The sequence below is a fragment of the Marmota monax genome, unplaced genomic scaffold, assembly GCF_021218885.2.
Source record: "Marmota monax isolate L192 unplaced genomic scaffold, Marmota_monax_Labrador192_F-V1.1 WCK01_AAM20220418_F8-fsc00170, whole genome shotgun sequence".
In the NCBI taxonomy this organism is placed as follows: domain Eukaryota; kingdom Metazoa; phylum Chordata; class Mammalia; order Rodentia; family Sciuridae; genus Marmota; species Marmota monax.
This window is the reverse complement of record NW_026692395.1, coordinates 3,497,287-3,523,642: the sequence shown is the minus strand read 5'-3', so window position 1 is coordinate 3,523,642 and position 26,356 is coordinate 3,497,287. Positions and strand designations below refer to the sequence as shown.

The following is a 26,356-nucleotide window of genomic DNA, read 5'->3' as shown; positions in this document are numbered from 1 at the left end:
TGTTTAGAGATTTTCTTATCTTTCTGTTATTGATTTTTAGTTTGGTATTCTTATATTCAGAGAAAATGCATTGTTTAATTTAAATTTGTGAAGGTGTTGACTCAGGCATAGTCTATCTTTGAGAATATTGATAGGTGCTTGAAAAGAATGTGTATTCCATTAGTGTTTCTCTGGAGTAAGCTGGGTATTTTTCAAAAGAGGTTTTCTGATTAGTGAGATCCCCTTTCTTCTGTTACTTTGATTAAGGAGAGTTTCTTTTTTTTTGAAGCTTTTTTTTTTTTTTTTTTTTAATCTGGGCTTGTTGGTTGTTCTGAATTGTTAATTCCACCAGTAACTTTTGGTGATGTATGGGAGGGAAAAAGTAAACCCAGGTAACTCACAACTGGTTTTGTTACTGAAGTTCTGTGATATGTAGGCTATTCACCTTTCTTTTCTGTCTTTCAGATTCTTCCTATTTCTCTTTGCTATGTTATGTCAGGTTTTTTATTTTTTCCAGTCTCTTCTATACTCACTGGTTTCTTCTTTTCTTTTCTAGTATTGATTTTGTTTGAGAGGGAGGGAGGAGGAGAATGCATGGGGGATGTCCTGCAAAATTATTGTTTTATTTACAATTTTATATGTATTAATTAATTTTATTTGTATTAATTTGTATTAATTACTATTTTGCTTAATTTTGGTTTTCTTACTACTAATGCTTTAGGTTGAATACTTAACTCATTTTGGTTGTATTTACTTTTTATTTAAAAAAGCCATTTAAGGGGCTGGGATTGTGGCTCATCGGTGGAGCGCCCGCCTAGCATGGGCAGGGCCCTGGTTCGATCCTCAGCACCACATAAAAATAAAGGCATTGTGTTGTGTCCATCTACACCTAAAAAATAAATATTAAAAAAAGCCATTTAAAGCCAAAATTTCAGTGTAAACACAACTTTGTGTTCCATAATTTCTGATAAAAATTGTAAAGTGTTTCTATTGATTTTCCACTTTGATACTGGGGTTATTTAGGGAGTATTTTTCCTTTTGTTGTGGCACTGGGATTAAACCCAGTGCCTGCACATGCTAGGCAAGCACTCTATCATTGTGCTACATTCCCAACCCATTTTTAATTTTTATTTTGAGTCAAAATCTCTCTAAGTTTCTGAGGCTGGTCTCAAATTTGTGGTTCTCTTGCTTCAGTCTCCTGAGTAGCTCGGATTACTGTTACATTCCACCATACCTTACTTTCTCTTCATTTTAAGTGGATATTTTCCCTTTCTTAACAAGAATGTCTAAATATATAGTGCCTCTAGTAATTGACCAGAGTAAAATTATACTTCAATTTGGACCCAAAATTACTCTTTCCTCCTAGGTTCCCTCAATAGGAGTAGTTTTCTCTCCAAACGTTTTTTGAGATAATTGAAAAGTTTTAGCCCCAGGCTATTAATATTTTTCTTATCATGTCTCTTCTGTTTTAAGAAAGTCAACTTTTTTATTCCAAATTCCCAATCATATTTTCAATAAACATAAAGCAGAACCACATTTATTTTGGGTCTACCATGTAAAAGTACTGTATGATATAATGTTGAACATGAATTTTGGAGCCAGGTAGACTTGGTTTGACTTGCTACCACTAAACCTCTGTTTCTGTATGATTATAATGAAATAATTATAGCAATACATAGATACCAAGATTGGAATGAAAATGATATGAAGGATCTGCCTGTGCATATTACTCAGTTCCTTAGGCAGATTGAGTTTCCCTTATCAGAAATGTTGGAACTGGAGACTATCATGCTAAAAGAAATAAACAATCCCCGAAAACAAAGGCCCAATGTTCTCTCTAATGTGTGGATGCTGACTTAGAATAGGCAGGGGGAGGGAGGAATGGGGGATTGGATGGGGAAATGGGGGAAGAGAGGGGGATGGGAATGGGAAAGATAGTAGAATGAATCAGACATAATTTTCCTGTATTCATGTATGAATACATGACCTATGGAACTCCATATCATGTACAATCAAAAAAATGGGAAGCTATATTCCACATATGTAGATATGTCAAAATATACTCTACTGTCATATGTAACTAAAAAGAACAAATAAAAAACTGGAGGAAAAAAAAAAGAAATGTTGGAATAAGAAAGAAAAAAATAGAAAAGCTTAAGGACCAGAAGTTTTCTGGATTTGATAGTTTTTCAGATTTTGGAGCATTTGCATATATGTAATGAGATATCTTAGAGATGGGACCCAAGTCTATATACAAAATTTATGTATGTTTCATATACATGTTATATGAGTACCTGAAGATAATTTTACATATATTTTTTATATTTTTAATGCATCTGTGGTTTTGTGTATGTGTGTGTGTGTGTGTGTGTGTGTGTTACTGGGGATTGAACTCAGGGACACTCTGCTACTGAGCTACATCTCCAGCCCTGTGTATTTTTATTTTAAGACAGGGTCTCACTAAATTGCTCAGGTTGGCCTTGAGCTTCTGCTCCACCTACCTCAGCCTCCTGAGTAGTGGGGATTATAGGTGTGCACCAGGCACCTGGATTGCAGTTCATCTTGACTATATTCCATTACATAAATTCAGTGTGGAATTTTCCACTTGTGGAATCATGTTGGTGCTCCAAACGTTTTAGATTTAAACAGAGCATTTTGGACTTCAGATTTTTGGATTTGGAATGCTCAGCCTATATAACAGTATTTGCTAATATATGTTAATTGTTTATATTTTGCCAGTTCCATACCAAGTGCCTTATAAATATTATCTCACTTAATTTTCACAACTACTTGAGATTATTTTGATTTTTTTTGAAAAATAAGACTGAAGAAGCTTTTTTATAGTCTCACAGCTAATAGCTGGTAGAGCTAGAATTTAAACGTTTATTAATTTTGGTCCAAATCTCATAGTCTCACTCATATTCCATTGTTTTGGGGGGATACCAAGGCTTAAATCCAGGGGTGCTTAACCACTGAGCAATATTACCAGTCCTTTTTTATTGTTTGGGACAAGGTTTCACTAAGTTGCTTAGGACCTCCCTAAGTTGCTGAGGCTGGCCTTGAACTTGCAATCTTCCTGCCTCAGTCTTCCAAGTTGCTGGGATTACAGTCATGTGCCACCATGCCCAACTTCATATTCCATTTTAATTAATAAATACAATAGGTGTTTCTGGGACTTTGACTACTTGGGTTCCAACAGAAAGTGTTTGTGTGGTGAGTACTGTATGATTCTAACCATGTGGACCATGTCTTTCCAGGTTTCTTGGAGTCTCTGCCATGTCCATGGGCCATACCCTTTAATGAAGGCTGTAGAATCATCTTCCTGATCCCAGTAGCTCCAGTTGAGTCTACAGACCCTACCAAACTTGGAGTTCCTGGGAAGAGTGGAGTTGTCAGCAAGAGAGCCCTAGAGCTGAAATCCAGTGTGAACATGGCAGCCAGCCAGAATTTGCCCCAGCAAGGAAGACATGGCAATGCCTGTGAGGTGAGGAAAGGAGGAGATACCCAGGGACAGAAATTAATTCAGAACTTCAAATCCTGAGGGAGAGACTTTATATTATTGTTTGATTTGTAATACTTTTTACTAGGCAGGATCATTTTCACTCCATTTTTATATATTTATTTATTTTTTGATGATGTTGAGATTGAACCCAGGGCCTAATGCCTGCTAGGCAAGTGCTCTACCACTGACTTACACTCCAGCCCCTCCATATTTTTTTTAATTAAAAAAAAATTTTTTAGATGCATGGGCTTTTATTTTATTCATTTATTTATATGTGTTGCTGAATCGAACCCAGTGCCTCACACATGCTAGGCAAGTGCTCTAGCACTGAGCCACAGCCTCAGCCCCCCATATTTTTTATTGTTTACTTATTTCCCTTTTATGAATTTTCTTTTCTTATCCATGCTTATTTATTTATCTTAGCCTATGGTTTTTTTAAAGGTTTTTTTTTTTTTTTAATATTAAGGTTAATAACGTTTGCCGTTCTTGCATGTTTTGTGAATATTTTTGCCACTTTGTAATTTGCAGTTAGCTTGCAGTTTTGTTTACAAGTGGTGAAGCAAACAATTTGTATAAAATCTGGGATATCAATTAGTTCTTTAAAGTCTTGTTTGAAAAGTAATCCTTTCCTCTTTTACTTTCCCCTGGATTCCAGATCCTTAGAGGCAAGCACTCTTAATATTTTAATGTGTTTTTAAAGTTTTCCATATTTTCTATTAACTTCCCACTATGGAAGATAGATATTGAGCTTTTCTATACACCCCCACCCCACACACATATTCATTTCCTATTAACCGATTCTCCTTGGATAAATACAGTGTATATCAATATTTGGGTAAAGTGTTTGTCAGTGTTTGTTATTGTAACAATATGTAAGTAAGTCACATATTATCCATGCTGTGATTACTACTTATGTACTACTTTTTTCTTTTACCTGCAGTTAACAATTTTTTAATGAAGTTGTTTGTTTGCTTTACTATGTAGATATTAGTAATTCAACTCTAAATTCTTCCCAAGTGTTTAAATCTTATTTCCATATAGTCAAACACATTAGTAATAATTGTAGTGATAGTACTTTTTCTGTTTACTTATGTACTTATTTTTGATTGCCAAATGATAATTATATAAATTTATGGGTATAGTGTAATTTTTTTTTTGCTTAACCACTGAGCCACATCCCCAGCCCCTTTCTGTGTTTTATTTAAAGACAAGGGTTTCGCTGAGTTGCTTAGGGCCTTGCTAAGTTGCTGAATATGGCTTTGAACTTGCAGTCTTCCTGCCTCAGCCTCCCAAGATACTCAGATTACAGGCTAGTGTCAAAATGCCTGGCTACGTTTTTTATTTTAAATAGCTCTTTTTGCTTTCAGAATATTTTCTTTCAATAATGTGCTGTTTTTATTTTACAGATGTAGCACTTATTACTCAAAGGATAGTATTAATAATTTTTAAATTTAATTTTTAAAATATTTATATGGACACATGGCTCGAAAAGTTTAAAAAATTTGAAAGCTGTATAGTCTAAATTTTCTTATCCATATTTCTTCTATCTGCTCATCACTCCCTAATACACATAAGCAGGTTAGTTTTCTCTATTTGATTATAGTTGCTTTAAGTAAATTTTAAAAGGGCTGAGGATACATTCTTATTTTCTCCTTTTTCTTTCACAAAATGTGGCCACCCAATTTCATAATTTTTTGTTAATTGAAAATATTTTCGTGAAATATAGCACAATTATAAACTATGCTGCTGTGAGCACTTTTTTGGTACTGGGGATTGAACTCAGGGTCACTTTGCAAGTGAGCCACATCCAGCCATTTCTGTTTTTTATTTTTTTAAAAAAAATTAAAATACTTTTATTTGTAGATGGACACAATACCTTTATTTTGTTTGTTTTTATGTGGTACTGAGGATCAAACCCAGTGCCTCACTGATGCTAGGCAAGTGCTCTACCACTCAACTATAACCTCTGCCCTTTGTTTATTATTTTGAGGTAGGGTCTCACTAAGTTGCTGTGGTTTCACTAAGTTGCCCAAGCTGGCCTTAAACTTGTGATTCTCCTTCCTTGGCCTCCCAAGATGCTGGGATTACAAGTGTTTTCTACTGTGCCCAGTCTGAATACTCTTATTTGTGTCTCCTCGTGCACATGTGTACACCCCCTTTTAAGTATATGCATTCAGGTGGAGTTAATGATTCTGAAGTTCAATCTATATTTTATCAGTGCTTATTGTTGTATTACTTGTGATAGCCAATAATTGGAAATGACAAAGGTGTTAATCAATAATAAAATGGTCCAGTAAATTAAACATATTATTGAATGAAAGAAGCCAGGCATGCAAGAATGCATTTTGTTTCAATTTAAGTTTTTGTCTTGTTTTGTGTTTTGTAGCGCTGGCGCCTTGTGCATGCTATGCAAGCATCTACCACTGAGCCACATCCCCAGCCCTTATGTGAAGTTTTAACATAGGAAAAACAAACAAACAAACAAACAAACAAACAAACAAAAAACAAAACCACATTTGTAAAGGGGTATATGCATCATTGGTAAAACTAGAAAGCAAAAGAAGGAAGTGCTTGTCATTCTAGGCAGGACAACAATTTTATTGATTAGTGGAAAGGGGGAGGAAACATGGGGAAGACTTCTGGGCAAGTAGCTGGCAATGTTCACTTTCCAGGAGGGGTGGGAATTGGGTAAGTATTTGCCTTGAATAATTCGTTAAGCCAGGCTGTATTTATGTTCCATGTGTTTTTCTGCATAATTATTCTATTTCATGGTAAAGGGAGGAAAAAAGTACCCTCCAATTTTTAAAATATTTTTTTGTAGATAGACACAATATCTTTATTTATTTTTATGTGTTGCTGAGGATTGAACCCTGTGTCTCACATGTGTGAGACAAGTGCTCTACCACGGAGCCACAACCTCAGCCCAGTACCCTCCAACTTTGACTTTAGTAGCCCATATATACTTCCTAAAGGCAGCTACAGATTATTCAAACACATACTTACATGCATGCTTGTACACTCACATACTCACCTGTATTCTTTTTTTGTGTATGATATTAGGGATTTAACCCAGGGGTGCTCTACTTCTGAGCTGCATTCCCAGCCCTGTTTTTTTATGAGGGTGGGTGGGTGAGGTAACCAGGGATTGAACTCAGGGGAACTCAACCACTGAGCCACATCCCCAGCCCTATTTTGTATTTTATTTAGAGATAGGGTCTCACTGAGTTGCTCAGCACCTCACTTTTTCTGAGGCTGGCTTTGAACTTGAAATTCTCTCACCTCAGCCTCGTAAGCCACTGGGATTACAGGCCTGTGCCACTGTGCCTGGCCCCAGTCCTGTTTTTTTATTTTATTTTGATATAGTTACTGAGGTTGACTTTGAACTTGCAACTCTCCTGCCATGTCATTGGGATTACAGGCATGAGCCACCATGCCCAACTCCTATATCCAATTATTTTTTTAGTTGAGACTTTTGAATTGTGCATATTCATGGGATACCATTTTGATGTCCCAATAATCTGTATACATTATATATTGCTTAAGTCAAGGTAGTTGGAGTATCCATTACCTCATGCATGTATCATTTCATTATGGCAATAACATTCAAAAACTCATCTTCTAGTTGTTTTGAAATATACAACACCTCATTGTGAAATACCCTATATCCATTTTTAAACCCAAATGTTAGCATATAGTAAGAACTTCCAGGCTAGGGTGTAGGCTTAGTGGTAGAGCATACCCTTGGCATTTGCAATGCCCTGGGTTCAATCCCCAGCACCAAGAAAAAAACAAAAATAAATCAACAACTTCCAACACTTGATTTTTTCAATTAACAGTAAATCTTGGTTATCATTCCAAGTTAGTATTTGTAATGGATTACCTCATTCCTTTTAAAGGCTGAATCTTATTCTATTATATGGGTGTATCAAAATATGTTAACCATTCCTGTATTAATAGACACATAAGGTTATTTCAGTCATTTTGGAATTATACACAATGCTGCAATGAATATCCTTATGCATATCTCAGTTAAGTCAAGGGAAAGTATATTTAAAAAAAATTTCTATAAGTAGAATTCACAGGATAAATGATACATACACTTTCATTTTTGATAGATAGGGCAGCATTAACTGCCTTGTAGATTATGTTAGTTATATGAGTGCCTGTTTTCACCATAACCAAGACAATACAGTGTCTTGTTATATTTGATTTTTCTTTTTGACCCATTGGATAGATTAAAATATGCTATATCAGTACAGATTTAGTTTGTGTTTGTCTTGTGACTGAGGTTGAATGTATGTGATTGTGTTTAAAGAGGCTGCTTATTTTTTTGTGAGATTGATTCATTGATTGGTACCAGAGGTTGAACCCAGAGGTGCTTAACCACTGAGCCCCACTGAGCACATCCCCAACCTTTTTATTTATTTATTTTTATTTTGAGACAGAGTCTTGCTAAGTTACTTAGGGCCTCCCTAGGTTGGTGAGGCTGGCCTTGAATTTGTGATCCTCCTTCCTTAGCACCTCCCCCAAGTCACTGGGATTATATATGCATGTACCACCATACTCAACTGAGCAGTTTTAAAATTTCCTTTGCTGATTTTTCTCTCAGGTTGTTTCTATTGATATGAAGGGCATTGTTTCTTTTTTGTTTGTTTGTGGTGCTGGGATTTGAGCCAGGGCCTGGTGCATGCAAGGCAAGCACTGTACCAACTGAGCTATATTCCCAGCCCTATTTCTTGCTTTTAATGTGCCACAGACTATTTTTGCAGCTTCTCATTTGTCTTTTTTGGGGGGAGGGGATGTTGAGGATTGAACCAAGGGCCTCATGCATGCTAGGCAATTTCTGTATCACTGAGCAAATGAGCCCCTCATTTGTCCTTTTTTTGTGGTGCTGGGGATTGGACCCAGGGCTTTGTGCATGGCAGGCAAGCACTCTACCAACTGAGCTATATCACCAGCCTTTATTTATCTTTTGAATGGAAATTATATTGTTTTCTTCATGCATTTCATCTAATTGAATTTTTCAGTGTTTTTTTGGATCCTGGGTTTGCTTAGCAAGCACTCTGCAACTGAGCTATAACCACAATCCCAAGTTTATCAATCTTCTGTGTCCTCCAAGTTTTTTTCATAACTAGAACGGTCTTCATTGTTCAGCTATATTTGAAAAAATAAAAAAGCTTTTATACTTGGTTTTAGTATTTTTATGTTTTTAATTTTATTTCTGTGAAAGGGAATAGCATGAGAATACCTCCAATGTGAACTCTTAGCCAGCTGATATTCTTTAACTGTTACAGACATGAAGCAAACAAGTATTGAAATTGAATTTATTCAGGGAGAATAGGGAGAATACCCCCACATCTGGAGATCAAGAGTGTCTCTATGAGGTGGTTTTGCTTTTTACTTTCATAGCAGGGAGACTTACCAGGGGTGTTATGTGTGTGTGTGTGTGTGTGTGTGTGTGTTTTAATCAGGGGAAGTCCCTGTCAGCCAAATGGGAAATGTTTATCTCTAAGGCTAGTTAATTTCAGGAGGGTAAACTTTTAACCTCAGTTAATCATTCATGAGACAAGAACAGGAAGTTGGAGGGACTATAGCAGGCCTTTCAGCAGGTTCAGGCAAAAGGAGAAAGCTGTTTGGCCTTGTCACAAGTAAACCTGGAAGCCATGAGTGGGCAGCAAGCCTTATCTAATTCACATGGGGGAATGTGGTCCTTTGCAGTTAGCCCTGAGATTTCTTAGTTGTCATTATTTTCAGGACTAAGATGGAATTCAGCATTGCCAGGCTTCCTCTTCTTACAGACAGCCTTAAGGTTGACCTTGAAAAGTATTTGTAGAAATGAGGCTATGGAGGATGCCTAGGTCTATACCATTGTCAGTACAAATTTTATCTCTACATATAAAGTTGGCTTTATGTGCAAATTCAGGTGGAAGTGTGGTTGTTCTTAGGTCAGCTGGGTTGCAATATGTTGTTGAATCATTTGTCAAGCTTGGCTGCAGAGTAGCATTTATGACTCTGGGAAGGCTGCATCCCCAACCGCAAGGTATACAATTATAAACAGGAAAAGAATTAGTAATCTTGGAATATATCTCATAGTTAGGATCCTATATAGATGCTCCTCCATTTATGATGGGATTACATCCCAATAAACTCAGTGAATAAAGGGAAAGATTAGTGTGGGAAAGGAGGTGTAGAATGACTGGCTGTATAAAAAGTGTATCATGGGAGTCACAGACCCCCATGGGAATAATCCATGATGTTTGTAGTTAACCATGGGTGAACCCCTCAAGGGAGCAAAGTCTTTGTGTATAATTAAGTGAAGTCTATATGACTTGCTGAAAGTGACAGAGGATGAAATGGTGCTTATGAGGATAAAGTTGCTGCTGTTTTTGCCTATGACTAATCCTGAGGTAGTAGAGTTATGGAGTTTGGAAATCTCAAGAATAGCATTGCATATGTCAGCAGATAGGATCTAGTTAGTATGTGTCAGGAGTTGGGATGATGATGTCAGTTTGCTTAAATATTCAGATGGGTCAGTAAGGGGAAATGGAATGTGCTTAGGGGAATGGCACTTAGATGTCCGTCCTGGGAGTCAGTTGGTAGATGACAAATCAAACAACCAGTGAGGTAGAGAATGGTAGTAACAGGGCTGGGGGTGTGTAACTCAGTGATAGAGTGCTTTCCTAGCATGCAAGAAGCCCTGGGTTTGATTCTCAAACACTGAAAATATAAATAAATAAAAAGTAAATGGATAGATAAATGAAGGAAGGAAGGGAGGGAGGAAACGGAAGAAGGGAAGGAAGGGAGAAAGAAAAAGAAAGGGAGGGAGAGAGGGATGGAGAGAGGGAAACAGGAAAGCAGACAGGCAGACCACAAGAGTTGAAAACCAAACCAGGGAATGTTGTCACCACCTTTTTATGGTGGGGATCTAAATAAGGAAGAAGACAGAGAACACTGTGGAGGGCAAAGCCAAAGCAGCATGTTGGTTCTTTTTTAAAAATATTTTTTAGTTGTAAATGAACACAATACCTTTATTTTATTTATTTATTTTTATGTGGTACTGAGGATGAAACCCAGTGCCTGACATGTGCTAGGCAAATTCTCCACCACTGAGCTACAACCCCGGTCCAAGCATGTTGATTCTTAAGGAGATAGTTTGATTAGAGGTTAATGGAAAATAAGCAGAAATATGACAAAGAGCAAACAATGAAGCAAGATTACAGGGGCTACACAACTTTAACAGAGAGAAAACCAAATTCTAGTTTTGTATCATTATAATATTTGATGGTAAAGCTCTTTTTAAATATATATATATATATATATATATATATATATATAGAGAGAGAGAGAGAGAGAGAGAGAGTGGTAGGTGGACACACAATATCTTTATTTCATTTATTTTATTTTTTTATTATTAGTTCAAAACATTACAAAGCTCTTGACATATCATATTTCATACATTTGATTCAAGCAGATTATGAACGTGGTGTTGAGAATCGAACCCAGTGCCTCACTGGCAAGCACTCTACCACTGAGCCACAACCCCAGTCCAGTAAAGATCTTTTAAAAAATGTATAAATAAACCTATTAAACCTTAGTAAAACTTGACCACAGCAAATAAAATTCCCTTTTTGTAGACTATCTAGAACTTTCTATATCCATTTAGGTTTTCTCCTGCACTTCTTTCTCCTTCTAAAACATTAGTCATTTTATTTTAGCACAAAGTTACTCACTTTTTCCTTAATAAAAACATATCCTGCATACCTATATACAAAGTTATGCCTGTCTGCCACCAAGGAGAGCCTTATACATATTGATTATGGCTTTTTAAAAAAATATTTATTTTTAGGTATAGATGGACACAACACAATGCCTTTATTTTTATGTGGTGCTGAGGATCAAACCCGGGTCCCGCCCGTGCTAGGCGAGCACTCTACTGCTGAGCCACAATCCTAGCCCTGATTATGGCTTTTAAACACAGTAACTTCTATTTCACAGAAAAAACTAGAAACTATTAAGAATTGTAAATTATCTGTCATATACCAGCATTTTGTAACAGATTATTGGAGTTTATGAACATTCATCTTACAAGTTTTGAAATAGCCATACGTATCCTTTTTAATTTTTTTGTGATTCTGGGCATTGAGCCTGGGGTATTCTACCACTGAGCTGCATCTTCAGACATTTAATTTTTTATTTTTTTGAGACAGAGTCTCACTAAATTGCCTAGATTCTCCTGCCTCAGCCTCCTGAGTAGCTGGGATCCATATACCACCTTTATATATAGTATATATTAATATCCCTAATCCAAAAATCCCAAATCCAAAGATGTTGAAATCTGAAACTTTTTTTTAAAGATACACTTTTTTATACCTTTATTTTATTTATTTATTGTTTTATGTGGTTCTGAGGATCAAACCCAAGGCCTCAAATGTGCTATGTGAATGCTCTACCGCTGAGCCATTACCCCAGCCTGAAATCTGAAACTTTTTGATGACTGATGTGATGTTTAAAAAGCTTTGGATTTTGGAGGATTTTAGATTTTTAGATTAAGGATGCTCAACTTGTAAAGTCTGTGCAAGTATTTCAAAATCAGAAAAACTTTGAAGTATTTTGAATAAGGGATACTCAACCTGTACTACAACTCTCAAAATGGTAAATCCAAAACCAACCCAAATATATATAGTTCTCTGTTACTCATCTTTTTGTCATTGTGACTAAAATACCTGACAGAAACAACTTATAGGATAAAAAAGCTTATTTTGGCTCACAGTTTTAGAGGATTCAGTCCATGGTCTACTGGCTCCATTGATCGGAGCCTGATTTGAGATAGAACATCATGTCAGAAGGGCATGGCAGGGGAAAGATGCTCAGGTCATGGCATCTAGGAAGCCGAGAGAGGGAGAGAAGGGGCTAGAGAGAAGTTAAACCCTTCCATTGCATGCCCCCACCTCCGTGATCTACTTCTTCCAACAAGGCCCTACCTCCCAGTAGAATCTTCAGTTATCAATGGATTAATCCAGTGATGAGGTCAGAACCCTCATGATCCAATCACTCCCCCAAAGCCCCACCTCTGAGCATGTGAGACTTTGGGAGAATTCCAGATCCAAACCATAATACTTTATATACCATAAAAATTAAGATGCAAAAGATACAGAAACTTAAAGTTATGCCTAATTATTTCTAGCTTAGAAATTATATAGGTATCTAATGAATAAAATAACCAACCATTAACTAACACAAGTCCAAGGTTTTAAGTTACCTAAATATACTGTAAACTATCTTCACACTGATATGCCACTAAAAATAATTATTTTAAAATTTTATCAAAATAATGATTCAATTTGGTTAGTTAGAAATTTATATTTTTTATAATCTTGAATGTCTAGTAGATGAAGTGCTGCCTTATTCGATCAGCAAACCTGCATATGTTTAGAAAGGATATATCTGTCTTGAAAACATAATGTATGTTTCTTTTTGTTGTCAATTTTTTAACTAGAAAATCACCTGAAAGTTGTTAGATCACTTTTGGATTTCAAGGTTTTTTTTTTTCACCATAGCCATGACTGCTTTTGCCAGAAATAATCACAATTGGTAAGCCTGCAAGGGGAATGTGGGGGGAAACAATGAACTAGGGATTGATGGTAATTTGGAATGAAAGGTGGGGTGGTCATTGTTCATGGAGCACTGACGTGGTGCAAAGCTCCCCTAGATACTCCTTTGTGGACAGAGGAAAAGGGTGACTTCCTAGGCTTTAACCAGATATTCTGGATTTTTCAAGCAAATAGATTATCTGATAGAAAATGATATTGCAGCCTGTTGCTTTGCTTGTCCTCCAAGGGAAGCTAACAAATAGAACAGAGTCTTTTAAACATTTTTCAAAAAGGTTCATTGAATATTTTAAAATGATTTTTGACGTTGATGCCCAGTAAATTGCATTTTACATTATTGGAACATGTATGTATGTATGTTTGTGTGTACATGCCAGTATATATATCCCCCTGTGCGTTCACACACATACATGTACACACACACACAATAGAATTAAAGTTTTATATACAATCCTCTTTAGAAATAATGTCCTGGGATATTTTCCTCTTCTACTTTATTTCATTAAAAACAAAACTGGTTGCAATAAAAATGTATTCTTGTATTACATTTGGTGCTGATAATACAGAAGACATGGATATCTTTATTAACCCACAATATTAAATTAGTCTTGATTGCCAAAGATTTATGTAAATTATATGAACTTGAATTCTCAAATCATTTGGGTTAGCTTCTTTAATTTTTTTAATACATTGAAAGTATTGGAAGTTTAGACTATTTGGGGGAAATTATAGGAATGTTTGTTTTTTTTTCCCTCAGAGGTAGAAAAATATTAATCACAGATAAATAAACATATACGGACACAAGTAGAGTGTTTGTAGCTCACTGGTTCACATTTAAAAGTTGTTCTCTTCCTGTGGGCTTATTGGAGTAGTGTATCTAATCAGAAAGCTATGCTGGGTAATAAGAGGTCATAGTGAAGGCTGGAGCTGTGGCTCAGTGGTAAAGCACTTGCCTGGCATGTGTGAGGCCCTGGGTTCGATCTCCTGAACTGCATATAAATAAAATAAAAGATCCATATATATAGTTATAGTTATAGTGAGACAGAAACAGATTTAGAAGAAGACAAGTCATATGGTAGTTATCAAGTCCTACCACAGGGATGGTTTATATACTGTGAAGGAGGGTGGTGGGAAAATCAGGTGTTAATGGTGGAAAATGTTACCATTATGTCCACTAGGAAGGTGATAGGATGTCCATGGCTGGGGATGATTATCTCCCCTTGTCCATTAAGTCAGTTATGGATACAAGGGGGATGGTACCTCAAAAGAAAGATATTGGGAAGATGGGTTTTATTTTTTAACTCTCATTCCTTTTTGTGGGCTAGGGATTCCCAAGTCCAATTCTTCCCCCCTTTTATAATGATATCTGCAAGTATTCCTATCTATGGGTGTTGCTTTGTTTTTTGGGTACTGGGCATTGAACCCAGGGGCACTTAATCAAGGAGCCACAACCCCAGCCCCCCCCACCCCCCTTTTTTAATATTGAGGCAGGTTTTCACTAAGTTGCTTAGGCCCTGGCTAAGTTTCTGGGACTGACTTTGAACTTGCAATAATCTTGCTTCAGCATCCCAAGCCACTGGGATTACCATGCTGGCCTATCTATGGTTTTTTAAAGCATAATTAATTATTTAATTTTGGGGTGCTGAGGATAGAACCCAGGGCCTTGGACTTGCTAGGCAAACACTACCACTGAGCTACACCCCTATCCTTGGGCTTCATAATTCATATTAACTCTTGCAAGTGCTAGTGGAACTAGGATATGGACCTTTAAAAATAACAGAACACTCTGAAGTTTACATACAAGTTAAAAAACACCATGGGAGAGGCTTTTAGAATCCATTCCCACCATTTTCTGCTCATTTATTAGTCAAAAATATAATATTCTAGAAAACAAAGAAGTGAATTGATGTCTAACTACTGACTGAGATCAGAAAATATTTGGAAGAACTACTCCAGTCTTGCTCTTGAAAATTAAACCACATCTGCATTGGTTAATAACTTCATCAACAGCTTACAACCAGAACTTGGAGTTATTATTAAAAAATGTAAGGTAAATTGGCAAAATCCTCTTCTCTCCTAAATACATCTATTAGTTCAACACCATAAGGACTTCACCACAGAAAAGACCAGATCAACACAATGCATACCTATGGTTTACAACTTAATGAGATTAGAAGGGAATATCCAGGGCAATCTGCTTCCTCAAACCCCAGCCCCATATACGGCTGAGGGTGTAGCTCAGTGATAGAGCACTTGCGAAGCATGCACAAGGCCCTTGGTTCCATCCTCAGCATCACACACACATACACACACACACACACACACAAAGTAGGAGGTCCAGGAGAATATACCTCGAGGACCAGTCTGAATTGATTATTGAGTTATTGTCCATTCTTACAGGGGTCTGTAAAGTCTCTAATAATAATAGCATGTAAATCTGAACGAGATCAAGGCCTAAAGAACACTTGTTTAGGTGGGTGCTCAAGTTATTGACCTTCCTTGTATTGCAGGTGGAAAAGGCCAATTATATGGGTTATGATGGAGATATAGGATCAGGAGAAGGTAAAGAGGAGGAGTAGGAGGGGCAAAGGGAATCTGCAGAATATGGAGGAATAGGAAAGGGCTGGAGTGGCACACAAGGAAAGTGCCACTAACTAAACTAACTCACCTGTATAAGGAAAGGATTGTGCAGTTTAGTTAAGAGTGAAAGAGGAGCAGGAAGAATGAGCCAGTGGTGAGAGAAACAGTTCTTAAGGGACTATACAGTTTCAAATATATTGGAGACATTTTCTTGTTATTCAGCCTTGTAACAAAATCATCATCATCATCATTATCATCATCATCTGACCACTGGTGAGGAGAGATCTTAGAACTTCAAGATTTGAGGTACTTCACAAATTAATAAATTTAGGAAGATCTCAGGGCTGCAAAGGAGCCATTGGAATTTTAAGTGGTCCTTAGTAAATTTATACCATTTTGGAGGTAACAAACTGAAATTATATAGCAATATAATTAGCAAGAGTTTTTTCAAGTGGTCAAGAATTGGACTGAGAGTTTACAGTGAGTACAAAGATTAAACAAAATCCACCAACAAAAGAAAACCAAAAGAGTACTCAAAGAATTGGATCCTTATTGTGCTTCTACAGACTATGTCCAGAACACAGAGATCAGAGGCTCGACTCACTATGGATCCCCAAAATCACCAGTCAAGGAAGGGTCACATCATGGTGAATTGGAGAGGCCCTAGAACCTGGGTGGAGAAGGGAGTCTGGAAGTGAGTTTTTAGTTGTGTTCAATTCATGGCACCAAACTGTCTAAGACAAAAACAATTATAAAGTAAGAAAATTGATTTTATGAAGGCTTATTGTAATAGGGAGAACCCTAGATCCAAACACTGGAGCCATGACAGGGTGGTTTTGCCTTATAGTTTTGTAGGGAGGAGTAGACAAATTGTAGGTGAAGGTATTCACCGGGGGGCTGGGGTTGTGGCTCAGTGGTAGAGTGCTTGCCTAGCATGTGTGAGGCACTGGTTTCGATTCTCAGCCCCACATATAAATAAATAAAATAATATAATAAAAAAAGATATTTACTAGGAGATTGTTTTTGAAAATAGGGAAGTTTCAGTCAACTGATCAGAAAATATTTACCTCTATGTCTAGTTATTTCAGGAAGACAACAGCTTGGTTAATCATTCGTGACACACAAAAAAGGGGAGTTGGAGCATCTGTGTCAGGCCTTGTCCACAGGTTCAGGCACAAGGGGGAAGGTCTGTATTTGGTATTTTCACAGGTAGACAATGAGTCTAAGAGTCTGTTTGATGACATCCAAGAGTCTGTTTTATGACAGAGTGGACAGCAAGCCTTAGCTATGTCATATGGGGAAGAATGGCTCTTTGTGGTAAATTATTTTTCATGAAGAAATATAAACAGGTGTGGGGATTTCTTTACTGTAACCGTTTTCATGGTTCAGGTGAATTTCAGTGTTGTCAAGAGTTCTCATCTGTTTGAAAACTTGAGTCTAATTCTTTTTATTGGAAACCACCTAAAGGCAGTTATTCCAATTGGTTCTACATGTCCATGCCACCAGCCACCAACCACCTAGTATTCTGCCCCACAGAATTGCTGAGTGATGGCTGTGGAAAGGGGTTCAGGAAGCCATTTGGAGGAGTTGACAGTGCTTTGCATGTGAGGTGTGGGAGCCAGAGCCCTCCCTTGGAGGGGAAATTGTTGGCAGATCCCACAGTCAGTTATTTCAGGTCCTTGCAACAATTTGGGGGAGATGTAACAGGGTAATATCCTTTGTGAGGAATGCTTCAGGGATGGTTCTGAAAGACAGATTTTTATTGTCTGTCTGTCAGTCTGTCTCTGTCTCTCTCTCTCTCTCCTCTTCTCCCCCTATTCTCCCCCCACCCCATACTTTCTGGGGTTTCCTCCTTAGACAGTGGGTTGGTGCCTTCCTTTTACTGATGCAGAATCATTGTGGTCTACTGTAGTAGCTATAAGTTCACATTTTCTGCCCAATCATCTCCTATTAGTTTCTAGACCTCTTTTTAAAAATATATTTATTTAGTTGTAGACGAACACACAGTATCTTTATTTATTTTTATGTGGTGCTGAGGATTGAAACCAGTGCCTCACACATGTGAGGCAAGCACTTTACCACTGAGCTACAGCCCCAGCCCTAGTTTCTAGACCTTTTATCTGAATGAATGAGGTCCAAGAGAGACAGGGCATTTTTATAAATTCACAGAGATCTGTTATGTTCTGCACCTTGGCCCATTTGGTCACTGTAGGGGGACGTAGCAAGTGGTGTACTGAATCTAGTGGTAATTATTATCTAGAGCAATGTCCTTGGAACCGGAGAATCCAGGTGGTTGATCAGAATTAAATTTAAGTTCCTTAAGCTCCTTTCTCACTGGGACGCCACTGAGGAGTTTACTAACCACTGTAGTCTGGGATGCTGTTAGGGGAAAGAAAGATTATACCCAGAAATATTCTAAACAAAATCCCAAGTTTTCAAAATACATCTGTATGATCCTCAATGCTCTTTGCTCTTGTCATTGTCAAGGTAATGGTTGAAAGAAGATAATCCCCTTCTGGGGTCAGCCATATTCACTGACCAAACTGCCTAAAGAATAATAGTGAAGTGAGGGAGGCAGAGTTGGAAGTCCCTCTGAGTCATTTTTTAAACTCATTTCTATTATATTTTATTTAATTTACTTAATTTGGTGGGTACTGGGGACTGAATCAAGGGCCTTGCACATGCTGAAAGCACTCTACCACTTAGCTACATCACCAGCTATGTGAGTTGATTTTTGAAGAGGCTGTTTCAACACTTAATGCCAGATGCCAGTGGTTAGCAGGGAGTGTGGAAATCAATCATATACCTTGACTATCAGCCCATAGTTGCATGGCTTTTAAATAAAAGGTGTGACATTTTCAGGCTATAAATAGTTTGGAAAATCAAAATAGCCACAGTGTGCAGCTGCAATTAGCTGAGCAGTTTGAAACAGCAACTGTTTAACCCGAAGAAATGTCAACAGTGGCACAGCCTCAGTGAAAGCTCTTAGAGGTGGCTTAAGGTATATTGTAGTTAATTCAACAGGAACAAATGGGACCAACCTCATGTGATGTGTTGTTTCCCATCACAATGGGCCGTCTTGTAGAAGTCACAAGATTAGCATACAGTAGTAGCTTCTGTATCAGAAATACAGAATCTGTATTCTCCTAATTTATGCCCAATCTTTGACAATGGATGCATTGTCATATCTAATGTGATGATGGATCCAAGCGCCAATGACAGTAAGCTAGGCAGTGAAATCTCAATCAGCAGCTTTATTCTAGTCAGTTTCATCAGAGTAGATGCTTACCATGGGCATCTATATGGATGACCCAGACCATTCTATTCGTAGCTGCAATTTGTTTCTACAGTCCATGATACCTAACTGTCTAATCTGTCTATGGTCTTTCAAGTGGGAGACCAATAACTGAACCACTGTTAATAGCTCAAGAATCCATAAATATCAAAGGGAATATTGGGCAGAGTTAGGAAAATGGCCTTGAGTTCTGCCTGCTGAGTGGAGCACCCACATCCATTCTCAGGTCTTCTTATGTTGAACAGTCTAGTAGAAACCATCATATTTCATCTCAGCCAAACCATTAGTGGATGAGGCCCACACATTTAGGGGAATCTCTTTGAACTGAGGACCCCATTTTGCCCTGCAACTAGTACAAACTAGTTGACAAAGTAGGAAATAAAATTTCCCTTAAAGGAGTAGTTGTCCCATTTTCATGGAAAGCCAAGATGCTGCTGGGATTGGGCCAGCTCGAATATATTATTCTTTTGATAATTGAGGCCTTTTGGTTTCTTCTTACTTTGTTAGTCATTGAGTCTCAATCAGTCTACACCAAAATAGTATTGTCAGGCTGAAGAATCACAAGGCCACCATGGGTCAGGTGTTCAGTTTCAACAAGGGCCCATAGCAAGCTAATAACTGTTTTTCCGAAGGGCTGTCCCTAGTAGCTGTATAAGAATGGTAAGTCCAAAACGGTAAAGGGCTCTCTCTCTCTGAATTAGTTACAGTGAGGGCCAATTGTTGTGAAGCAGGGTTAACCCTTGTGTTTGTCTCTTCCACATGCACCCACTTGTCCTTTCACTTTCTGCCATGAATTGAAGCTAAGCAGATCTTCCCACTCTTCAGAACCATGAGGCAAAATAAACCTCTTTCATTCATAAATCACCCAGTCCCAGGAATACTATTATAGAAAATGGGCTAAGGTGCTAACCAAGGGGGTTGCTCTATATAGTGACAATTTTGGCTATTTGGGGTGGAGGCAGTCATGTTGATGCCAGACCCACTGATGTTAAATAATAAGATACTCAGTTCCCCTGGGGGAGAGATGAAAATGCAGATTGAAGGCCTTGCTACTTGAATACAAACTGGTCTTTGCTGTCAATACAAACATCTGTGAAGGGCTGGGAATGTAGCTCAGTGGTAGAGCACTTGCCTAACATGTGTGAGGCCCCAAGTTCAATATCTATCACCTCAAAAAATGTGAAGAGAGGCTGGGGTTGTGGCTTAGCGGCAGAGCACTCGCCTAGCATGGGCAGGACCCAGGTTTGATTCTCAGCACCACATAAAAATAAAGGCATTGTTTTGTGTCCATCTACACCTAAAAAAATAAATATTAAGGGGCTGGGTCTGTGGCTCAGTGGTAGAGCACTCACCTCTGGATTATATTAGTTAATTTAATTTGGTACCCTCAAAAATTAGTAATGAAGATAGTTACACCATTATTGTGCCAATAATTGGATTGTTGGACTTGAAAGTCCAGATCATGTATATTTTGGGAATATAATATGGTATTCATTGGGAATATCTAATCATGGAGACCATGACTGGGAGTACAGAAAAAAGCAACATAATAAATAACAAATTTGTTTTCTAGTAAAATGTGATACTAGTTTTTCTTTTTTGAGGGGATAATGTCTCACTGTGTTGCCCAGGCTGGCCTCAAGTTCATGATTCTTCTACCTTAGTCTCCTGAGTAGCTGGGATTACGGGAATGTGCCACTATACCTGGCTTAAATATAATTCTTTTTTTTTTTTAAGAAAGGTTTTTTTTAACTTTATTTATTATTTTTTTATGTGGTGCTGAGAATCGAACACAGTGCCTCATGCATGCTAGGCAAGCACTCTACCCCTGAGCCAAAACCCAGCTCTTAAATATAATTCTTAAGAAATTGAAATTACCATACTGTGAACAGAATAATGAGGTAGCCTATGAGAATAGTAATAAATTTGCCAGAGTATCTCTTTTTCACTTGAGTCCCAATATCAGTATCATTTACTTTAGAAAACTCAAGGACCAAGTCCTTTGTGAGACTAGGCCTTCTGAGGTGTTGGGTTTGCACAGAAAGCATAAATCCAGTTCCATTTTCTCTTACTTTGATAGCAGAATGGGTGATCAGCAGCACTTGAAAAGGCCCTCTCAACTGGGTCTTTTACTGTGTATATTTGTATACAGATGAAATCTAGTGTTTGATAGAGGTAGCAGACTTATTACAGCATGTCCTTCTAGGTCTTATGATTTTATATATCAGGGTTTCTAGGGAAGAGGGAAACCCTTTTAAATATTGTACATGATCATGAGAGGATTAATTTAAGTTGAACAGTTAATTATATCTTGGTCCCAAATCATAGAGCTGCCAAACATAAAATCAAAGGGAGTGACACTGTGCTTGATAGCAGGGATTGCTCTAATTTTTATCAAGACTAGTAGTAACATTGTAGGTCACTGAATCTTGGCCAATGAGGTTTTTTTAAAGAAATTGATTCATTTGTTTCACTTGTTCAGAGGACTGAGGAGGATAGGGCATATGATAGTTCATAGAATTCTGCAAACATTTGCATAATTCCCAAAGAACAATGGAAATCAAATGGCTTCCTCTGATTCAATCTTCTCTAATATCCCAAAAGTAAGAATTGTATTTATTAAGAGAACCTTTTATCACTGCCTGAGCATCACTTTTTGAATAGGGGGAAACTTCAGGCCATTCTAACAGCATACAACCATAACTAGACAAAAACCTATCATCTATAAACATTGATTCTATGAAATCCAGCTGCCACAAAGTTCCTAGCACTTTTGGTAGAAGAAATTCAGTACTTACTTTGAAAGTAGTCTGTAAAGACTTTTGCTGACAAATAGCACGTATCTTTAATATGTTTGGGATAAATTCATCTTTTGGTAGGTAGAGTGGAGTCTAATGTCTTTAAAATCCCTTTTTTACTTAGCTGATTTTGTTGATAATGCAACAATACTAATGAAGCAAATAAAGACCCTGGAGTGGGAATTATATTGTTAATTTAGTACTATCACTTAATCCATTTGGAAAGCATAGTTTTGAAAATGAATGAAGTAGAACTTCTAAGTTGAGAGTTGGCCATATTTTAACAGTAACTTTTGTAGCTCTGTCAGAAAAATCATTGCTTTTAGAAACTCTATCATTCTGCAGTATGTGGGCTTGTCTGTGAATTATTGATACCTGAGTAGGTAATTGTGAAGCCTTTAACAACACAGATATTAATTTTCCGTGAAATGTTTTAGTTCCCGTTGAAGACAAGAATCCCATTTTTCCCAGACACCAAAGACATATGTACTATTATATTGATTCAGTTTAAGTCCTGAACTAAGAAATTATAGCTTTAGTAGCTGCTAGTAATGTGGCCACTTGTGGCTGATTTGATTTGAGGCAAAACATAAGCTTGCAAGATTTTCTGAGCAGTCACCACAGCATAGAAAGCCTAAAAGTGATCCCTTTCATCCAGGGTTCATGATCAACCATGCATTATCAACTATGCATTTTGAACAGGGATGTCAGAAAAATTCAGTTGCTGCCTATCATTTCCTTCTATTATCATTGTATGCTCATAGTTGTCTGTCTGATGAGGATCTGATACAAAAGACTAACACAGTTTAGAAGTTTGTATCTTTCAAGTACAATATTAGGATTGGATAATGATGCTTGTACATAAATAATCAAATGGCACATTAATCAGAGGATCTGAAGTATTACCATGCTTTTGTGTCAGAGAACAAAACTGGAATTCATTGTTCTTTGGTACCTCACAAATCCCCCAAATTATCTAAATTATTTTATTGTAGCATCTCTTTTATCTTCAAATTTGAAGTCTTCATGTGACACCAGATTCCTTAAATATTTTACTTCTATTTGGCAATATTAGTTTTTCTAATGAGGCCCAATAAAGCAAGGAACCAAAACAAAGCCAAAGAATCAGTTTTACTTGCTCTTTAGTTTGGGAGGCTACCAGAAAATAATTTACAGATTGGGTAATTATAGATCCTTCCAGTAGGATACATTTCCCTAAGATTTCCTGTGTATTGGACATATACATAGAAAAATAAGAGAGACCTAAAACACTTGAGAGATCTTCTGTCATAAATACTGAACTCTATCCTAAGTAAAATCAAGCAAGAATTTATATGTGTTAGCTAGAGGAACAGAAAAAAAATAGTGGAACACAAATAAAGTATAGAGAAAAACTTTGCAGACTATGGTACTGAAACCAGAATAGTTCAAGAATTAGGAGCTACAGGGGTTCATGGAACAAGAAATTCATTGACTTCTCTAAGATCTTGTGCAAATTTACATAATAGTTGTTCAACTTCATCAAATATACCTTCCCTTACTAGAAATGTAGGAGTATTACAGACTGAGTGCCATTTTCCAATTATTCTTGGTTTTTCTAATTATTTTATCATTAGTTTTATCACTTCTAATTGAACTTTCAACAAAGGATATTATTTTACACATGGCAATGGCTTATCCTTTTGATAAGTTATAAGCTACTTTTATTGATTTTGTATCTTGAATGAAACCAATGTCATTATTCCCTGGGGCCCAAAGTGATTTTTTTAAGAAAATCATTTTTATAGCCCATAGGCCTTTATTTATTTTTTTTTACATTTATTATGTCATTAATTCATAGGGAATAGATTCCAGCAGCTCAGGCTCCTTTCCATTTGTTCTCACAAAACATCCTTCTCTGGGTGGAGCAGGCTGGCATTTCAGCTGAATGTAGTTACCTTTGTTTTGGGGTTCCTTCTTTTTCAGGTAATTTTCCTTCATATGTTTCAGGAAGCTGTCTCAGCTTTTAGAGTGCCTAATATGCTCAATATGCCTATTCTCTTGGCAAGAATCTTGCGCTTAATTTGTCTGTTCACAACAATGCCAACAGCATGCTGGGTAGTAGTGTAGAGTTGATGCTGGAATGGATTAAGACTGGGAACTCTCATAATGAAATGAATGCATTTTGCATACTACATGGTACATCATGATGATAAATCATTAAAAACAATGTCCTGTCTTTCATTTCCCTATCCCCTAGTGCTGATTGTGTTGCCTTGAACAGGATTGTGTTGTTACAGATACCAGTGTCATTTGAGGATGTGACTGTGGACTTCAGTAGAGAGGAGTGGCAGCAATTGGACTCTACTCAAAGGTGCCTGTACCAAGATGTAATGCTGGAGAACTATAGCCACCTGCTCTCAGTGGGTAAGCATCACTATCCTATGCAGCTATGAGGAACCCAGGGTTGAAGTGGTCCTCCAAATAACATATACTGAAGTTTTAATCCTCAATACTTTAGATTGTGACCTTATTTAGAAATAGTCTTTACAGAAGTAATCAAACTACGTTGAGGTCATTAGGGTGGGTCCAAATCCACTGATGTCCTTTTTTAAAAAGGGAGAGAAATACAGACACAGAAATACACACCCACATAGAATGAAGACAGGGTGAAGACATATAGGAAGAAGGTGGCTTGGGAATGGAATGATACATTTACAAACCGAGAGGCATGGGACAGTTCCTTCCCTAGTGCCTTCAAATAGAGCATGACCCTGCTGACATCTTGATTTTGGACTTTTGGTCTCCATAACTATGAGACAATAAATTTCTGCTATTTTGAGCTCCCCAGTTCATGGTACATTGTTATAGCAACTGTAAGAAACTAACACATATTTTCATACTTGGAAATGGAGTACTATTATGAAAAATACATAAAAATATGAAAGTGGCTTTGGATTGGGTAGTGGATAGAGGCTGAAAAGACTTTGAGGTCTTTAACATAAAGAATCTAAGTTGCATTGAAGAGACTATTGGTAGGAAAGTGAATATTAAAAATGTTTTTGGTAAGGTTTCAGATGGAAATGAGGAATATATTAATTCAAACTGGAGGAAAGGCCATCTTTATTCTAAAGTGGCAGAGATCTTGGTGGGATTGTATTCTCTTGGGTCAAGTGTAGAACTTGAAGTAATGAACTTTTTTTTTTGAAATGATGAACTTGAACATTGAACTGAGGAGATTTCTAAAGGATGCATTGAAAGCACAGCCTGGTTCCTCCTTACTGCTTATAGGAAAATGTGAGAGGAAAGGGACAAATCAAAGAAGGAATTGTTAGGAAATAGGTACCAGAACTTGAAGCTTCTGAAAATTCTCAGCATATATATATTGCAAAGGTTGAGAAAATGTACTCTGGAAAGAACACCAAGGGTATGTCTGAACAACTATTTGCTAAAAAGAGTAGGTGTGTGACTTATGGATCCAATTAGCCCTCTCAGTAGAAATGTTGCCAGCTTGGGCTGAAGGGGACATAGATGGGAGAAAATGAAGAAAGGCTATCAGACTTCTTGGACTGATTCTATAGGCAGGAAAGGGGATGGTAAAGCTACTTGGGTGTGAACATGTGTTACTCTTCAAGAAAAGAGAAGAATGACCTAAGAATGGTTCAGAGGCCAGTGGGGCTGCAGGTACCACTACAGGCCTGAGGGCACAGGCTATGGAGATGGTGAGGTGGAGGAATCCATTATCTCCCCAGTTTCAGAGGGCAGGGCCATCTCCTTATTTTCAGGGCTGAGAGGGGCATGACCACCACATAAGGGTGTGGAGTTGCCATATTGGATTGAAGTCATGTCTCTTAACAGTCATGTGCTCTGGAACTATTTTCTTCAAAGTTCTTTTCAAAGTTTTTCCTTATAGTACTATTGAATATTGCTTTTGTGATAGTATTCAGCCTTACATGGAGTTTATACCCACTTTGGGCTACATTCTCTAGGAGCATGATTCTGGTAACATCTAAGTCTAGAACATCAGGAGCTGCTACTGTCCTCACAACATCTACAGGCTGGGCCTCAATCAGAAGAACTTGGGTCACTAAAAGGCAGCATTGGGGAATGATTATTCTGTATGCCACATTTCTAATATTCCACTGTGGGGCAGGGTTTCAACACTGGGCTTTTCTGTATTCATTTGCAATTACTAAGAGAATCCTTGCTAAATTTCTCTTCGCCCCTGTTAGCTAAAATGCTTAAATTCAGTGGGTGAGTAAATTCAGGTCCAATAGCAAACCAAAAGGTGTTTTTCAAAAGGATAGTAATTCATAGAAGATGGTAGGCTTTCCTCCAAAATCCTAAGGATCTTCAGTGTGATTCACCTATAGGGGCCTACTAGAGGTTCCAAACAATGCCTGAATCTGCCACTGTCACTTGTAGCACCATCAGATCTGCTAGATCATATGGCCCAAGTGGAAGAGCAACTTACACAGCAGAGTCTTTTCTTTTGCTGAGGTCCACTCAAAACTATCAGGTTTTGGATCACTTGGTAAATGTTGATCCAGTGGGTCAGAATAGCACACCAAAATGAGGAATTGTTGCCTCCAAAATCCAAAGATGCTCAGTAGTG

General features: G+C 37.5%; 1 protein-coding gene across 6 annotated transcripts in view; it reads left to right on the top strand.

The window, feature by feature from the left end:
* Window positions 1–26,356, top strand: part of Znf81 (zinc finger protein 81) — a 115,080-nt gene that overhangs the window by 50,512 nt on the left and 38,212 nt on the right. For 5 of the 6 annotated variants that reach the window (XM_058578708.1, XM_046442560.2, XM_058578710.1 and 2 more), the window contains 2 exons: window positions 3,237–3,463; window positions 24,042–24,168. In XM_058578708.1, coding sequence (XP_058434691.1) covers window positions 3,237–3,463; window positions 24,042–24,168 — 354 coding nt within the window. Of the gene's footprint in view, window positions 1–3,236; window positions 3,464–24,025; window positions 24,169–26,356 lie in introns of all 6 variants that reach the window. The other variant, XM_058578711.1, reaches the window with a different exon arrangement.